This window comes from Anas acuta, chromosome 9 (assembly GCF_963932015.1).
Source record: "Anas acuta chromosome 9, bAnaAcu1.1, whole genome shotgun sequence".
Lineage (NCBI taxonomy): Eukaryota > Metazoa > Chordata > Aves > Anseriformes > Anatidae > Anas > Anas acuta.
In genome coordinates, this window is record NC_088987.1 from 17731059 (window position 1) to 17748531 (window position 17473).

At 47.6% G+C, this 17473-nt stretch overlaps 2 protein-coding genes across 2 annotated transcripts in view; one reads left to right on the forward strand and one right to left on the reverse strand.

Moving 5' to 3' along the window:
* The window catches only part of OTOS (otospiralin), a 475301-nt gene that overhangs the window by 31571 nt on the left and 426257 nt on the right, over window positions 1-17473 (forward strand). The window lies entirely within an intron of this gene.
* Window positions 15050-16570, reverse strand: LOC137861222 (PHD finger protein 7-like). Its single transcript, XM_068692374.1, has 5 exons — window positions 16454-16570; window positions 15894-16018; window positions 15617-15779; window positions 15423-15529; window positions 15050-15170 (listed from the first exon to the last, which is right to left on the reverse strand). The coding sequence occupies exons 1-5, from the start codon at window positions 16568-16570 to the stop codon at window positions 15050-15052; spliced, it is 633 nt and encodes a 210-aa protein (XP_068548475.1).

A 17473-nucleotide genomic window follows, 5' to 3' on the forward strand; every position in this document is an offset into this window, starting at 1 on the left:
TTGTTAGAAATCCTTATGGAGAAGGGCAGAAGGCTGTTTGGCAGAGGAGCTGCACTGTGTCCCTGTTTCTGTGCAGAACTCTGCCCCTTAACAGGCTGGTCCCTGGGGCAGCCTTACTGACTTGCTGATACTCACAGCAATAGCACCTCAAAATCAGGGGAGTAGACTTAAGAGCACCTCCTGACAGATGGTACTCAGAGATGCAGTGTTAGTTTTCAAGGAGGTCATGCAAAGTACTCTACAGTGGAAAGCACGTAAGAGCCAGAACTGTCAGAGCTGCAGCCGAGGAAGTAGAGTTCTTGGAATAAAACTGTAATTCCCCGGACTGAAATAGCATGAAATCCTGGAGGATTCTTTCCTGCAATCTGGTTGCTGAGGAAACATAGTGTAGCATGGTGTGTAATTTAGGCTGTTGTGTTAGAAAGTAAGAAGCATGTGTGAGCAACTGTTAGGTGCAGTTTGTATTTTAGCAATATCATTCGTGTTTTTCCCATGGGGGCACACTTGGACATCATTTTATTATATGCAAGACTAACATTAGGATCACTTATAGGAGGAGTTTTTTCCTGTTGTAATAGTGGTAACATCACAGTTGGATCAATGCTGGGGAAAAAGGAGAAAATACACTAATATTTTAGCACCAGGGAGAGTTGAATTTGACTACAGCTTGTAACTGTTTGTAACACAGTACTACACTTGCTCTTGAATTTCAGTAGCCAGAAAAGTAGCCCTGCTGTTGTATGGGTCAACTGTATCCACAGTATGCTGTATGTGTTTGGTTCAAACACACCTTGAATCAGTTTTGAGGAAACACTTGGCATAGTGAGCTTGTTTTTAAGTTGTTCTTTCTGCAAGTAAGAATTTACTAATGCCTGGGTGAACTAACTGCTTCTGTCCAATCTTGTCTGTAGACCCAAAATGTATAGTGCATGCGTATGGGCTTGCTTTATATCTGGTGCATTTATTTTACTGCCAGATAAATTAAGACTGAAGTAGACTACACTTTGAACAGTTTCAGTATGATTTTCCCCTCCCTGAAATTAATTTGTCATTCAGATGGCTTCTTAGAACTCCTTGAAGTTATTAGTTCCAGGTTTGAGTGCAATTTTCATTTGCATGAAACGAAGTGTACACTTGAATGATTATTTCTTGTAAAACACAGTTGGACACTGTGAAAGCTTTTACGGATTACCCTTTGAAACTTCGTGAGTCTCTTTTGTGATGGGTGGATTAATGATTTTAATCTGCTTTACTTGCATAAATCCAGGTAGCAGCATCTCATACAGCCAAAGTGTTCTGCTTGTTCTGTGGCAGGCAGATTGTAAGACCTGTTGCGATCCTTCCGTGATTGTCTGGTGTCTCTTGGACACAGTCATAAGACCCCATCTTGAATGCTAGTCTCTGCTGAAGGATGGTGAGTAATGAGACAGTGTTGTAAAGAAAATGCAGTATAGATTATGATAAGTAATGAAGACCTGGCAGGCTGAGAAATGCACTGCTTGTGTGTGATGAAGCTGCTTGATTCAAGTTGTGATTTAGGTGGGTTTGTACCGTGTCTGATCTGCACCCTCCTAGGGATGAGCCATGCATAGGAATAAATACAGTTCACTCCACAGGCTTTGCTAGTCTGTTGCAGGTTTCCAGCCATTTCAAGGCCGTCTTGAGAGGATAAGAAGGAAGACAGATGCCTTACTACTGAGGAAAGGGAGGAAAATACACATGAGTTGAATACTAACAATTTTAAGCAGTTCCTTTAGTTGTAAAAGCCTTGCCACCCCTCATTTCCTGCACATGCTCACAGCCTTCACTGTTGCAGAAATGCACATCTTGCACCCATTAACAGTTCAGTGATGGCTCTGTGCCCCTTCAGAGATGGGAAAAAGAGTATGGGAGCAGTTCGGAGTCCTACCATCCGTTATCCCTTATGCCAAATTGCTGCAGTATGGCAACCAGATGGGAATTATGCCATTTTATCCTAAAGAATGAGCCCTGCTTTCAGTAAGGCTTTTGCATTAAGGACGAAATCTTGGAACCTGCAGCACAGCTCTCCCACTGGATTTGTGTTTTCGATTTTTAGCTATTTTATTAAAGACTGTATAATGGAGAGTTCATTTAATAGAATTTTTAAAGTAAAACGGCTTAATCTTGTAAAAGATGAAAGAACAGAAGAAACAAAGGATATGCAGCAGATGGTAAAGAGTAAACTCAAAACCTCAATGTTTGATAAAGGTACTGATGTTTGTTTATTTCTGCCACATGCTTTCAGCTTTCCTCATCTATTTTGCATGTTAGTACAGGTGAAAATAATTAATATTTACATATTATAGTTGCCGTAGTTTCAATTGTGGTTAAACATTTGAGATGTACGGTTCAAAACTGCATTATGTAAGATGTGTATAATTTGTGTACAACAGTCAAATGCAGGAACACTCTTGTTCATCTGAACAGCTTGCCCAGTTTATCTGTGTGATTATGGTAAATGCATGTACAAATGCAAGAAAAAAGCATGCAAGTTATGAATACTTTTTCCTCAGAAGTTTAGCTTTAGAAATCTAATATCTAGACACCATATGAAATTTCAAGTCATATGAATTTAATGCAGGTGGTGATCAACTGCTGTTGGAAGTTTCCTTAAGCACTGGGTAAAGGTATTAGCCTGAAGGTTATTTGCAGATAGATTCCATGTACAGCTTCACATATTTGCAAAACTTTGCCAGCGATGCACTGAGTCATTTCATCCACATCTAAATTCGGGCAAACCATTTGCTTAGGTATTTTATGCCATCTGTGAATGTTCATCTGCAGTTTATACACCAGATGTGTATTGGCAGCATACATGCTACCAAAACCAAGGGTCCAGAAATGCAATACTAAGTTGAATGTTACACATAGACAAAGAATCTTTGTAGTCTGTGATTAGTTTGCTAAATGAATACATTAAATTCACATATAAAGAACAAAAAATACATTCACAGTGTAGACAGTAAGATACATGCAAAAGGAAGACCTTTATACAGTTGCGTGAGCAACGGCAGATGGGAAACAGCAATTCAGCTCATCTGCCATGGTGGCATGGCCATTTTCCTCTGACCTGAGTATTGCTATTTTCTTACAACATGGGTTGCATCATTTAATCTTGGCTACCTTGTGGTGCATAAACCACCATTTTGGCATAGGCTTCTCTTGATGTCACCGCTGAACCAACTCTCCTCTCCTGGTCTCTGCAAGGGTTGAGAGAAGAGTACTACATACGCTATTTTAGCGTAATTTGTATTTGAAATAGCGAGGAGGTAATACGCAGTTCCCAGACAGGATGCCGGAGGAAGGGAAATTTACCTTCTCTGATGTGCTCACCACATGATTACAAAACCCCAACCTTGAAAGAATACAGTTCAATGGATTGAAGGTGTTTTCCCCATTCTGCATTTGTGGATAGAGTAGCGGAAAGGGTGAATTTTGATAGCTCTTCAGTAGTTACTCCATTAGCAACAAAACAGGTTGGCCTAGCATAGCCTCAGAAAGAAAAATTCCCTGAAATAGTGATTGAGTTAATGCAGTGAGATACATAGGAGAGGATATGGTGGAAAAATCTCTAAAGGTTGAGGTTGTGTAGGTGGTATGCATACAAATCCGCTTAACAGATGAGTTACTGTAAGGCATATTCTTCCCACAGAGTGTATTAGAAGAAATGAGTTATACTTTAAGGGAGCGTAAGGTCTGTGCTAATAAAAGCCTAACCCCTAGGTCTGGTAGGCAAGTTCATGCAGTGCTGTGTGTGCTCGTGTCTAAGCTAGGTGGCCTGGTACCAGCTGAAATCTAAATTTACCTTGGGTATCTTTGCATTAACCACCTGTACGTGTGACTGCAGCAGGCATTCCCTAAGGCAGTTCTTCAGAGCTGGTGAGCACTCCCTCATGAGTAGGCATGAAATTTTGCTAATGAGTCCTGAAGCTTCCTACATCCTTCCTCCAAGAGCTGCTTGCTGTTACGAGATGTCAAAGGTCTGACTGAAGTGAGCCCAGACTGACAAGCATTGCATAACCCCAATACTTCATGTATCGCAGAGACCACCAGCAGTTCAAGTGCAACAAGAATCTCTAATTCTGTTTGTGATCACGACTCATTAGCCTTTGTTAATTTAAACGCTAACACTCCTAGATCCTAGCTGTAAGAGTTTATCTGTAGCTAAAGGCAGCTATAGCCAGAGCAGCTATATGCATCCAAGCTGCATGCAGCCTGGAAAGGTAGTTTGGAGTTGTGAATTACTGCTCTCTTGCTCTCTTTATCTTCGTAGACTGAAGTCATGAGGGACCCTACCTATGAATCCTTCAGGAACTGAGGATGCTGTAGACTGAGCTGTTGCTCAGGAAGGCAGAGTTCTGTTGGGCGACTTGCAGGATTCTTTCTTAAAGCAATATTCTTGTACAATACAGCTTAAATGCATTTTTTTCCTGAAGTTTGTGGGCTGCTTATGACAAATGTGGAGAAGCAGATGTGTACTGGCAGAAGCTACAAAAATGTTGGCCTATGTACCCCTTGCTCTAAGAATGCATGGATTTCCCAGAGTACAGAGTTGGAGTACAATTCCTCACTATGCTTTTGAAGAAATAATTGCTCTTGTGCCATTTCAGAGGGTGAGTTCTGATCACTGGCAAGTTTCAGTACTAGTGCACCCAGAGCATTCTGACTAACGGTGGCTGTTTTGGGAAGTCTCTCTGCAGCGAGGGCCGGGGACTACCCAAAGCAGAGGCTCTTAGGCCCTTGAGCTGACCTGAAAACTGCTGCCTTGTCTTTGCATAGTTCTGTATTTTTGCTGCTGTGTCCTCATGGGAAGCCTTGCTCTGATGGAACTCCAAGTGGTAACCCAAGGCTTCTGATACACACACTAATTTCAAGTCCTCACACAGAGGGAATGCTGTAGCAATATTGCTCCAAGAACACGCGAGAGAAGCCTTTTCTTGCTACTTCCCGACATGCCTTCATCTGTAATTCTGTGGTTCAGTAACACAACTTGAACCTTGCATAAATACCCAGCTGCTACCATTTTTTATTGCTCTTAAGAACATGGTGTTTCTGTTTGCATTGTGTTGGATGATGCAGTTTGACAGATCAGGTATCCTCCTGGATAGGTTTGCAGTGCTTGCCTGGAAGATTGTGATGAATGTAGTTATGGTAAGATATGTGAGAACATTCAGTGGCTTAATTGTTCTGCATTTAATTAAGAGACTTAATGCATTTAGTTTTATAACTTAGAGCTGATTCTCCTTAAGGGTGCATCTGTTCCTTGGGGATTTTAAAAGCTTAAATAAAGTTTAAGAGGTATGTAGTCAGGGGCTGTGATGACTGTAGAGGGCTCTACCCTGACTTGTAAATTTGAAGAACATCTCTTACAGACATCTACGTGCACTGTCTGCAGGATATTTCAGTATAGCAATTGTATGAACTAAAACTTTGCAGTTTTCACAATGGTACAGTTGTATGCTATAAGTGTACAGAATCAGTCCCAGCCAAATTTTGCCGTGATGCTCACTGCTTCGCTGGAAAGCACTGAAAGGCTAAATGACACAGGTTTAAGTGGCTTTGCATTTGAGACATTTGAAGATGATTTGCGTAGAGACTTCACAACCTTCACATTTCTGTCTATAAAAAGTTTTTTCTACACCGTGCTGCAACACTGTGAAGGCCGTCCTTACAGAGTTGCTGTTGCCAGCCCGACTCATTTATTGATGTACCCAGTGCAATGCAGTATGGTTTTGGTGTTGTCTTTGGCAGTAGTCTGGACTTGTACTTTGTAGCCTTCCCTAACTCCAGGGAGAGCAGTTTGCCATGGGGCTGCTCCTGGCAGTGAGCTACCACATAAGGCACTGTGTTAAAGCTGTGAGGGCATGAAATCCATTTTCTCTGGGTGTTACTGTTGAGCCCTCCAGAGCGTGTGTACACAAGTAACAGTGGATACTTCTCTTAAGCCTCAGTGGAGCTTGGGATGAAGGGCTTTGTTTCTTCCATCCACAAAGGAATACCTCTGCAGGAACACACTGTTCCTGAGCACCTGCCAACCACAGAAAAGCTCCAGCAGAGCTTGGTGGAGCCTTTACTCTAGACTAGCTGTTAAAGCTGAGAGTGTAGGTACTTTTCCTCTTCAGACTGTTAACTTTCCCACTTTGGCCAGAGGATGAGATTGCTCAGGTGGTGATACTGATCTTTTGACTCCCTTTATAAGGGAGTTACTTGTCCCAATTCTCATTCTTCTGTAGGAAGAATCCATAGATCAGCTTTCTGTACCACAAGCTGCGATGGCATGTGCTCTTGAAATCCCAGTGATACAAAGGGGAAAGCACCTTTTTAGGAAACAGTTCTAGCCTGGTTCTGTGAAGTGATGGCAACCACTTGGGTTACGTTAATCCACATGGAGGTCACCCAAGAAGATGTGTCATGATTTTGGGATGCCAACATTAAAGCTTTTAACTAAAATATTAAAAGATAATCTTTATACTTACATTTAAAATAGGTGATCAAGTCACAGTAGTTTAGTCATGACTTATAGCCACTTAACCCTTCTTTGCACACCACCTTTAACCTCTGCTTTTTGTGTTTTAATATGCTTAAGGTTTTATTCATTTTATTCAACTTCAATAAGCTAATTATAAGAGTAATTTTAAATTATGACCTGATTTCTTGACAAGTCAACTTACCTGCTGTTCTAAGTGTCATCTCTAGGACTTTCTTTAGTATTTAAGACAGTTTCTCTTTCAGTTGTTACCCTTACAATGATGAACTCTTCACATGTGCTGGTTAGTTACTGAGTTCTCATGCTGAATATTCTGCTCGAGTTAAATGGGTGGTATAGGAGCATTTTCAGTGCATTGTGCAAGTGCCTTACACTGTTTAGGATGTCAAAAGGCAGAGAATACTGTACATCACTGCAGTGCAGCATATAGTGTGATACAGAATCAGAAAAATTCTATAAAGCAAAATCGACATTAATGTGCATTTTTCATGTGCACTGAAGGACTGCATACAGGGAGCTTGGTTGTAAATGAGCATGTAAAAATGTGTTCTGGCCCTACTTCTTAAGAGGCAGGCTTTAATGGGCTTTGGACCCTGCTGGATAGGAGGTAGTTGAGCCATTGATGTTTAATGTTATGGAACGTTTGTTCAGAAGATGGTGCAGTTATCATCTGGAAACCGTAAGGTTGGAACCTGGAAGCTGCAGGTAGCCCCTGACTGTGGGTCACTAATGTTGCCAAGATCACATTTCTTATTTGTGGCTTCTTTGCAGTGTACCTTTCCTTCTGCAATTATCTACAGAGTCTGGTTGAGGTAGGCTTGCAGGGTTATTAACAAATGTAGAAAGTTGCCGTTTATCTATCTATTAATAAAACTGAGATTTTTCAGGTCTGGATAAAGGTAAACACATAGCTAGATTGAAGCTTTACTGATATAATTTGCTTTTTTGGGTGGAAACACTTCAATTCTCTGGCCATTTATTAGTTACCTTTCTCGTCTGTGCTGTTTGTGTATGTATGATGGGCCAGGCAGTAGCTTTTCCCTCTGCTCACAGTTTCTAAGTATGGAATTGGAAGTAGAAGCACAGTCGCTGCTGGCCAAGACAAAATCTGTACAAGACGTAAATAGGTGTTAGAGGTTTCATTCAGAGCAGGTCAACAGTGGCTAATATTGCGATAGCTTTGATTGCAGCTTCTCTGAGATTACTTGATAATATCCCAGTTAAGGGTTAAAGCCTAGGCTAGACATTGGAGTCTGAAGTCATGCATTAAAGAGGCTCAAAGGCATAGCTAAGTGTGTCATTTTGTCTCTCCAGCTGGAGTTGACAAGATGCTGACAGAAGTCCAAGCAAAGCAAAAACCTTTTTGAAGAATGGGCAGGAAAATCAGGCTAGAGGACCCAAGGCATAGTACCACCGTGCCTCATTTGAATGAGGCCTGTTCACTGTCACGAAATGGGCTGAATACCCTCCTTTGCAGTTACAAGTTTATGCAATTCCAGTCACATCATCTGAAGACAGGCCTATAACTGTTCAGGTTTGGCTCAGTGTATTAGATCATGGCATGTTTTTCTGGTTTGCCATCCATTTCCCTGTCACTGTATAACCCTTCCAACCAGAGTGATTCCTGCCCTGTGCAGCAGCTTTAAGTTTATCTGATTTTACTAATTTGGCTGCTCTCCCTGGTGTCAAGTTTACTCTCCAGGATTGCTAATCTGAGATGCATGGATCCCATACGTGTGTTTGTAGGACACAGTTTCAAAACAAGTCTGCCAGTGCTGTTCTGCTCCATCTGGTGCTAAGAACTACTTGGACACATTCAGTTCACTCAACACCAGCCAGGTGTTTAGTAATACACTAAAGTAAGGATTCAGTCATAGCTCTGCTCTTAATTGTACCAGAGATCATGGTCAAGTCGTGTAACGTTGTATTCAGAAGCATGTAATAGCTTCAAGGTTCGTTGAAATAAACTTTAAATCTAAGCCTTCAACTTTCAAATACAGTCTGTAGTAATATGTACGGGGATGGAACCCAAATTTATGTTCACAAGTATTGATCTGTGAAAGCAAATGGTTACATTCAAGGATAGGGATGTGTTTCAAGACCAAAAATGTAATGCTGCAGGACCTTATTTATCTATTTAACTTTTCCATGCATAAACACAGCTATACATGCTTGTGACTACTGCTGTTTTTCATAGCAAATTTTTAGTTATCTACTTAGTTTACTTCCCAGAAATATTGCTGTACTCTAGGATCCTGTCCAGAAAGTGTTTCCCTTCACAATCTTTATAAAACTAATCAGCAGAAAAGCTTTGTTAGAACAAAATGGGTACAACTGTGTTTCAGGGGAGAAATATGTAGCTGGTAACACTGATTTCATCAGAGCTTTTGAGAGAAGAGAAGGTATGTAAGTGATGATGGAAGACTGAGAAGAACTCAGTGTTTTCTTCTGGAGATGAGGACTGTTACGGGAATAAAGAAATAAATCCTTTGGAGAGAAAAATTGACCTTTGGGTGGAGATGCCCAGTGTAGGTTTGCCCTATGTTAGTGGGCTTAGAGGAGTAATGGACAAGGTAAACTTCAGAGAAGAGTTCCTGGAAATAAGGGTAAGCTTTAGTATGGACAGCAGTTACTTTCAAAACCCTAGAAGCAGCATGTCTGACTTTGAAGAGGCTGTATGTGGTTGAGGTTGCTACATAGCTGAACTGATCCACATCAACCATTTGAAACGGTGAAGTGGAAGCAATTTATAGTGTATTCAGAAAAAGCTGGAGGGTTAATGAAAGCTGTTGGTTGGCCCTGAAGTCTGGGAGCTATTTATAGTTCTGAAAAATCTGATGTGTTTAGGAGCCTGAGTTTCTAGCAAGCTTATGACTGTTTCTGATGTGAAAATACTGTCATGCCTCACTTTCTCTGAATGCAGGGAAGGGCTTTACTTTTTCTTTGAAGATTATGCCTGAATTGGCTTCTGCATAGATGAAATGATTCTGTCAGACTGAAAGATCATCAACCGTTGTTTTCACCATGCCCTTTCCTGCGTTCTCCCTAGATACTTAACATGAATTAATAAAACTGCACAGAACAAGTTGCTAAGCATAGGAATCATAGACTAGCCTGAGCTGGAAGGGTCCCACAAGGACTATTAAGTCCATCACCTGGTTTCATACAGGACCACCCAGAAATCAGACCATATGTTTGAGAGTTGACCAAATGCTTCTTGAACTCTGACAAGTTTAGTGCCCTGACCACTGACCACTGTCTCAGTGAAGAAATTTTTCCTAACACCCAGCTTGACCCTCTCCTGTCACAGCTCCATGCTGATCCCTTGGGTCCTGTTGCTCCAGAAGAGATCAGTACCTGCCCCTCTGCTCTTCCTTGTGAGGAAGCTGCAGGCCATGATGAAGTCTTCCCTCGCATTCCTCCAAGCTGAACAAACTAAGTGACTTCAGCTGCTCTCATGTCTTGTCCTTTTTGAAGGTTAGCTATTTTCTTTGTTCTTTGAACAAAATCTGTGAAGTATTTAGTATGTTATCTTAGCATGTGGCTTTTAAAGGATGTGCAGGAGTGCGCATACTCTTCGTATCATCTTATTTAAGCATTCAACAGTTCTTACAATTATTTGTTGTTCTTTCTCCCAGGTCAGTGGTCAAGCACAGTTATGTGGAATAGCAGCCTTGCTGAGTGCGAAATGGGACAGATACTAGACTTCTGTTCTGCAAGGGCCTTACTTGCTCCAGTAAGGGCCTTGTTTCAAGGGCTTCTAGCACAACCATACAGAAAGAGTAAGTGCAATGAACAGACAATCTTATGCATTAAATTAAGATACTCATGAGATTAGTAACTCCTACCTTGCAGAACTGAATCCATGGCAGATTTTATGAAGGCGTTCAAATGTGAACGTGCCTTCATTCTGGTTTGGAAACTGCCTTGTATACACAATGACAGGGAGTCCAGCCTTTTTCTCCCTAGAGCTGGACAGCTCTTAGAGCACGTTCTGGTTCTGGAGCAGGTACATTTTCAGATGCCATCTGTATGTGATGGAGGAGCTGAATCGGGGGATTTGGAAGAGCTATCCTTATACTGCTTATCTGAAAGAAATAGCTAGCCCATGGTCGTCCCATAGTGCCACTCTGAAAGTATGTTTTTGGAAAAGAAAATAGAGGTCATGACTGTATCCTTCACTTCAGTATGTAAAAGTGTTCTGTCACTTAAAGGTGTTCTATAGAGATGAGTTTACCCAGTTTCAAAGGGCATCCCTATTCAGGCCCTCCAAGTAGTCTTCTAGACCATTTCAGCTGGATTACCGTATGTTGACTAGACTAGCTTCTACTTTCCAAAACAAAATGCTTGACCTTTTTTAGTGTTCTATAGGCACAAGACTGGTATTTTGGGACTTCATTGCATCTTCTACCACAACCCATAAAAAATGATTGTGCTGTGCATTGCCTCAGTCATCCAGTATCACGTGGCCAAACACTAGTAACTGAAATAGTTGATACTCATGCAGGAGGTTGGAAGGACTGTAGGACAAACATTGTGGTTAAACAGTTGCATGACTTACATATGAAGTTTTCAGCCTTAAGACAAGACGATACCATGTTTGTGGTTAATTGCAAAGTAAAGTGTATGCAGTCTGTCAGTGCTTGAAGATTGTGTCACACAGTTCTGTAGCATGCACTGTGTGATTCCTGTCATGTTTTTTTTCATTTCCACAGAACCTTCCACTGTCCCTACAAATAATGCAGATCTCTGCTGCAGAAATTAATTTGTTTTAATAAGTTTATACTAATATGATCGGTTAAAAATAACCTAACAGAATAAAATAACAACAACAAGGATTAGCTGTTTAAGGTTTGAGTCCTTCCTTTTGTGTGAGTTCATTGAGATCTTGCATAAGATCCAGTGGCTTTTTTGCATAATATTCAGGCAGAATTGAATTTTTAATTAAATTCTAAGCTTTAAACAGCTGTGTTTTATTTTTCTGTAAGGACATTGTGTGATATGAGACAGCAACTGCATAAGGAGCCTCAAACATTTTGAAGCATACCTTTCTTTAGCTGTTAATCTTTAGTTGATCAGACATGTTTCCTTTGAGATACTCTGGTGGTTTTCTTCTGCTGGACAGCTGAACGACACCACAACTGTTCTCTCACTCTCTTCCAAAAAAATGGGGAGAAAATATGGTGAAAGGGGTTCAAAGGTTGAGATAAGAACAGGGAGCTTGCTCAACAACTACTGTCATGGGCAATACACTCAGAATAGGGAAATTTAGTATCATTTGTTGCCTATCACTAGTGGGCTAGAACAGTGAAAAACTAAAGTAAACTACAAATTCCTTCTTCCACACACTACTACATTCTCTTCTGTGTGACGCTGGGGAATGGGGGTTGTGGTCAGTCCCTAACTCTTTGTCTCTGCCATTCGTTCGTGGCCCCTGCTCCATGCAGGGTTCCTGGCACAGGTGCTGTCCTTCGCAAAATGAGCCTGCAGGGGCTGCCCACAGCAGCAGCTCTTCAGGAACTGCTCCCACACGGTTCTCCCACATAGGGTCCATCCACCAGGAGCAAACTGCTCCAACCTGGGTCCCCCATGGGACACAGCTCCCCCCAGACCCCCTAATCCTGCAAGGTCTCCTCTCCACCAGCTGCAGGTCCGGCCCAGGGGCTGTCCATGGGCTGCAGCCTCTTCCAGGCCACATCCACCTGCTCCACTGGGGGCTCCTCCACCCATGGGGGGGCTGCAGCGTGGAGATCTGCTCCATGTGGGACCCATGGGCTGCAGGGGGACAGCCTGCTGCACCAGGGGCCTCTCCACAGGCTGCAGGGGACTTGGGCTGCGTGCCTGGAGCACCTCTCCTCCTCTCTCCTTCTTCACTGATCTTGGCGCCTGCAAGGCTGTTTCTCACTCCTTTCCCTCTCCCAGCTGCTGTGTAGACATGTTTGTTTTGGTTGCTTGGTTGGTTTTTGTTTTTTTCCCCTGTCTTTAATATGCTCTCCCAGAGTCGTTGCTTGTTGGCTTGGCTCTGGCCAGCAGCGGGGCCCTCATCTAACATGGGGCAGCTTCTGGAGTCTTCTCACAGAAGCCACCCCTACGGCCCCCTGCTACCCAAACCTTGCCACAGAAACCCACTAGAGATGCGAGGCTGGGACACGAAGTAGCACCAATGTCACGTCCAGGCCCAGTCCTGCCCAGCCTCTTCATGAATGATGCGCAGGGCGGAGCAGGCCGTGCCCTCAGCAAGTCTGCTGCTGATCCAAGCTGGGAGGAGATAGGGATGCACCAGAGGGTGGTGCTGCCCTCCAGAGGGCCCTGGGCAGGCCGGAGAAATGGCCTGGCAGGATCCTCCTGGAGTTGGCGCCAGGGAAGCTTGAAGCTGAGGCCCTGGGGAGGAAAGCTGGAGAGCCCGAGGCTTGTTGGAGTTGCCCCAGCTGGAGGCCTGGGTCCAGTTCTGGGCTCCCCAGGACAGGAGAGCCATGGGCCTACTGGAGGGAGCGCAGTGAATGGCAGCCAAGCTGGTGGCAGGACTGGAGCATCTGTCCTCTGGGGAGAGCTGGAGAGAGCCGTGAGTGCTCGTTGTGGAGAAGGCCTGTGGGGATCTGGCTGAAGGACCTCAATATGTGAAGAGAAGGTGCAAAGGAGATGGAGCCAGGCTCTTCTCAGTGGTGCCCAGTGTCCACGTGGCTGCAGGTGGCCCTGCTTGAGCATGGGGGTTGGAGCAGGTGACCTGCAGAGGTGCCTTCCAAGCCCGAGCCCACTGTGTGTCCGGTGGTTTTGCAGGGACCTGAACCAAAGCGCGGCCATTCAGCCAGGCCCGAGCAGCGGGGCAGCTGTGAAGGAGGCTGCCAGGAGGCTGCCGTTCTGGATTTGCAAGGTCTTCTTGCATTGAAGCTTTTCCTCCGTTTTTCTTGCTTCCTCTTTCGTTTGAGGGAAGGAGGGACTGAATGGTTCCTGCCAGACCTTTTCTGTCCTCTGCAGACGTCTCTGGTTTGATGCTTCCTTAATGGCTCCACTGATGTGTCGTGTTCTTGTCCCTTCCTTCTTTCTGGGCATCCTCTGCCTCCCTGTAGCATTCTCAAGGGTTAGTAGTGGTGGGAAGAGCAAGAAGAGCCTTTTCTGCAAAGACCTGTGCTTGCGATGGGGCTGGGCCTGGCACTGGTAGTCTTGTGAACCTGGTGTGTCTTCGTGGGCACCTGGCCCTTTCCTCTGCAGCTGGGAGTGCTTGGGGGTGGTCCTGAGCAAGGAAGGGGCTGTGGCCTCCTGTGTAGGGGAAGCTCCAGGCTGGCTGGTGACTGCAAGGGAGAGCTGAGGCGAGGCTGGCCTCCAGAGCAAGCCAGGAGGTGTTGTGTCAGTATGGGGGGCGGGGAGGCTTATATTGATGAAGTACCTTCTATCTATCCTTCTATTTGCAGCCAGACCATTGCTGCAACTTGTTTGGCTTGAACTCTCTTTGCTGGAGCCCCTTCACAGGACACCGTATTTCAATCCATAATGCTGAAAGGAGAATATTGCTGTCTTTGGGTGGTAACTCTGCATAGAGCCTTCTTCCAAAGCGGAGGCTGAGCATCAGCTTCTGGTAGGAGAAGGTAGTTCGAGGCCACAACCACTTTTAAGTTATTCTTTAATAAATATATTCCTTTAATGATAGTAAAACCAAAAAAGTGTTGGGCTAAACGTTTGTGCTCCAGTCCTGATTTGGTTGGTCTGTCTCTGCCTTGACTCTTCTCCGAGTTGTTCAAGTGCCCACGTGCTGAGGCTCTGCTTCTGCTCAGCACAGCACTGGGGGTCAGCTTCCTGCTTGGTGGTCAGGTCTGCTTTGTTAAATAGCAGTGCCTCCTTTCTTCTTTTTTCTTTTTTGAGGGGTGGGTGTTTTGCGTGTATTTATGTCTTAGTGTGAGTGTCCAAGAAGCGATAGTCATGTAGACAAAAAACCAAAACCACTTTATTTGTACAGGGAAATGCACAAAGCGAGCCGCAGCACACTGTGCTCCCCCTGGAGCATCTGTCCCCAGGCCGGGATCAGGGCTGTGGCCGGCTGTAGGGGCTGTGGCGCTGGGGCAGCACCCTGCCACGGCCGGCTCTCCTCTCCGGTGGTGAGGGTGAGGAGCTGGGAGCTGCAAGGGGAGGCAGGAAGGTCAGCGGATCTGCCCACCCTGCCTGGCCTGCAGAGGGCACGGAGGGCTCTGCCGCCCCGAGCCTGAGCACGCCGTGCCCCTTACCAGTGCCAGTGCCCGGGCCAGCGCAGCCAGCGCACTCCCACTGCTGCGTGGTGTCCCCAAGGCCGGAGCATCGGCGGTGGGTCCCGCTGGCGGCACAGGAGGAGCAGAGCAGCAGCTGCCAGGGCCTGGGGAAGAAGTTGTGCTGGTGAGCACGCAGAGCCCAGCAGGCAGTGGCGCCACAAAGGCCCCCAAGGCTCCAGAAGCATTGCTCACGGCGCCCCAGCAGAGGGGAAGGTGCCTGGGCAGAGCCCCAGCAGCCACTGCACGGCTTGCTGGAGATGTGGCTCACAGCCCCCAGCAGCCGGGGAGCTGCTGCTGTGGATGCTCACCCTTCCTCTTGCCACTGCTCGCGGCCTCCCCTGTACAGGCACTGCCTGGCATCGCAGCGGCCATACAGCTGTGGCAGTGCCGGCTCCTCCTCCTCGTCTTGCTCCCAAGCCGGCTTTCTTCAAGAGAAAGTAGGAAAGAAAGGTCACGAGCTCCTGGGGCACTCACTCAGCAAGTGTCAGTGCTGATGCTGGGACAGGGCTCAGGGGCATCCCTGGCGGCAGGCCAGCATCCTCCTGTCCCCCAGGCAGGCAGCCCCTTTTGTTGGGGACAGTCTGCCTGGAGGGATTAGGGCCTGGGGCTGTGCCCTCTCCTGCCTTGAGTGGGGTGGGAAGGAAGGAAGGAAGGAAGGAAGGAAGGAAGGAACGCACTTGTTGGGCACGCGGATTCCCATCTGCAGCATCTCAGGGAGAAAGCGCTCCCGGTCCCGGCAGTGAGGACACGCAAAGTGCCTGAGGCCCGCCCGAAGCGCCTGTCCCTGTGGAAGAGAGACTCCCCGTGTGAGCAGGACGCCGCTGCGGGCGCATGGTGTCCCTGCGGGCTGGCAGAGGGAAGGGCCTCCTACCTGGATGCAGCCCCGGTGGAACCAGGCGTGCTTGCAGGAGGGGCACACCATGGTGGTGTAGGAGAGGCTGTCCTCCACCACCTCCATGCAGATGATGCACGTGGTGTGCCCCTCCTGCAGCGTCTCCACGCTCTGCTGCGGGCGGTGCTCCCAGCAGAAGGAGCTGCGTGAGGACGGAAGAGTTGAGTGAGGCCAGGGACCACGCGTGCCACAGCGGGGACTCTGCCTGCAGGGCGCAGGCTGAGGGGGCTGCAGCCCAAGCTAGGGCAGCTCGTACCTGTAGTCCCCAAAGAACTGCGAGATGCAGCCCCGCTGGGAGCTGCAGGGCAGGTGGAAGCGGCGCGAGCACCGCTTCTGCCAGCAGGCGACGGTGGCCCCCTTCTTGCGGCAGACGCAGCAGCGCTGCAAAGAGCACAGCAGCCCCGTCAGGGACGTGGCCGGGGCCACTGGCACTTGCCCGGAGCTTGTCCAGAGCCTCGAGGATTTCTTTGCCAGGGCTTGGGCTCAGCTGCCACAAGCCTCGTCTGCTCCAAAAAAGCCCTCACCTTGCGAGCTGCCCGACCCGCTACCCGCCTGATATCCGCGCAGAGGAATCCGAAGATTCCTTCCCCTTCAGCGCCTCGCTGGTACAGGCCCTGGGCTGGAAACTGGAAGAGAGCAAAGCCCCGCAGCTGCTCAGGGCAAGGAGATAGGGACCATGGTGGGGAGGCTGTGCTGGCAGCGCAGCAGGAGGAGGTGACAGCCAGCGAGCAGCGCGCTGGGGATGACCCAGTCCTGTGGGCTCCAGGTGCCAGGCAAGGGCTTGGGGAAAGGCGCGGGCAGCCGCGGGGAGCTCACCAGGCAGTGCACGTGGGCGCAGACCCCGTCCACCTGCAACATCGGCCCGCAGCCATCCAAGCTGGTGTCCGAGCGGTGGCACAGCACGCACTCTGGGGGAGGCAGGGCGGCAGCCATGGATGAGAGCATCCCCCCACTGAGCACCTGGCAGGTGTCCCCGAGGGCCGCCCGCAAGGGCCTGCTCGGGGGCTCCTGGCAGGGCGTCCCCGGCTGTCCACGGCCCAAGCGGCTCTGCACAGCCCCAGGGGGTGCTCAGGGCCCTCCACCTCCAGGGAGCTGCTGGGGCATCTGCTCTCACCGTCCTCCTGTGCCTCAGGGGCCTTCTCCTCCTCTCCGGCAGCCATGCTGCGCAGCAACTCCTCGCCTCGCCTGGCCTCGCCTCGCTGCCAGGAGCTGCTGCCTCCACGCCTGGCGCTCACCAGAGACGCAAAGTCCCCCCCAGACTCGCCTGTGTCACTGGTGTCATAGTGCTCCCTCCGTGTCACTAGGAGACCATGGAGTGGTGGATGATGCGGCAGGGCCCAGGAGCTCCCCCAGCCTCACAGACACCCCCTGGGCTTCCAAGCCCACGGTGCAGCCTCTTCATCCCCGTGAATGGCCGTGGTGGCTTGGCCTAGGCTGGCGGCCAGGTGCCCACCCAGCTGCTGTCTCGTTCCCTCCTCAGCTGGGGAAGGGAGAGAAAATTCGAGGGAGAAACCCTCGTGGCTTGTGAGGAGGGCACAGGGAGATGGCTCACGGGCTGCAGGAGAAGCAGAGAAGTGAGAAACAAAGAAACAAAAGGAAACAACAACAACAACAACAACAACACCTTTCCCCCACCCGTCCTCTTCCCCCTCTTCCCCCCGAGTGGCGTAGGAGAATGCGGGAATGGTGGCTGCGGTCAGTCTGTAGCACTTGGTCTCTGCCGCTGCTTCTCGGTCACTCTTGTCCCCTGCTCCAACGTGGGGTCCCTCCCACAGGTGCCGTCCTTCCCAAACTGATCCGGCGTGGGCTTCCCACAGGCAGCAGCTCCTCGAGAAC

What these genes read in the sequence shown, in the direction of transcription:
- LOC137861222 (XM_068692374.1), bottom strand. Translation starts at nt 16,570, where the DNA reads ATGGCTGCCGCCCTGCCTCCCCCAGAGTGCGTGCTGTGCCACCGCTCG. An exon ending in GCGCCCACGTGCACTGCCTG is followed by an intron (nt 16,019 to 16,453) that starts GTGAGCTCCCCG and finishes TGCTCTTTGCAG; the next exon opens with CGCTGCTGCGTCTGCCGCAA. An exon ending in CAGTTCTTTGGGGACTACAG is followed by an intron (nt 15,780 to 15,893) that starts GTACGAGCTGCC and finishes GTCCTCACGCAG; the next exon opens with CTCCTTCTGCTGGGAGCACC.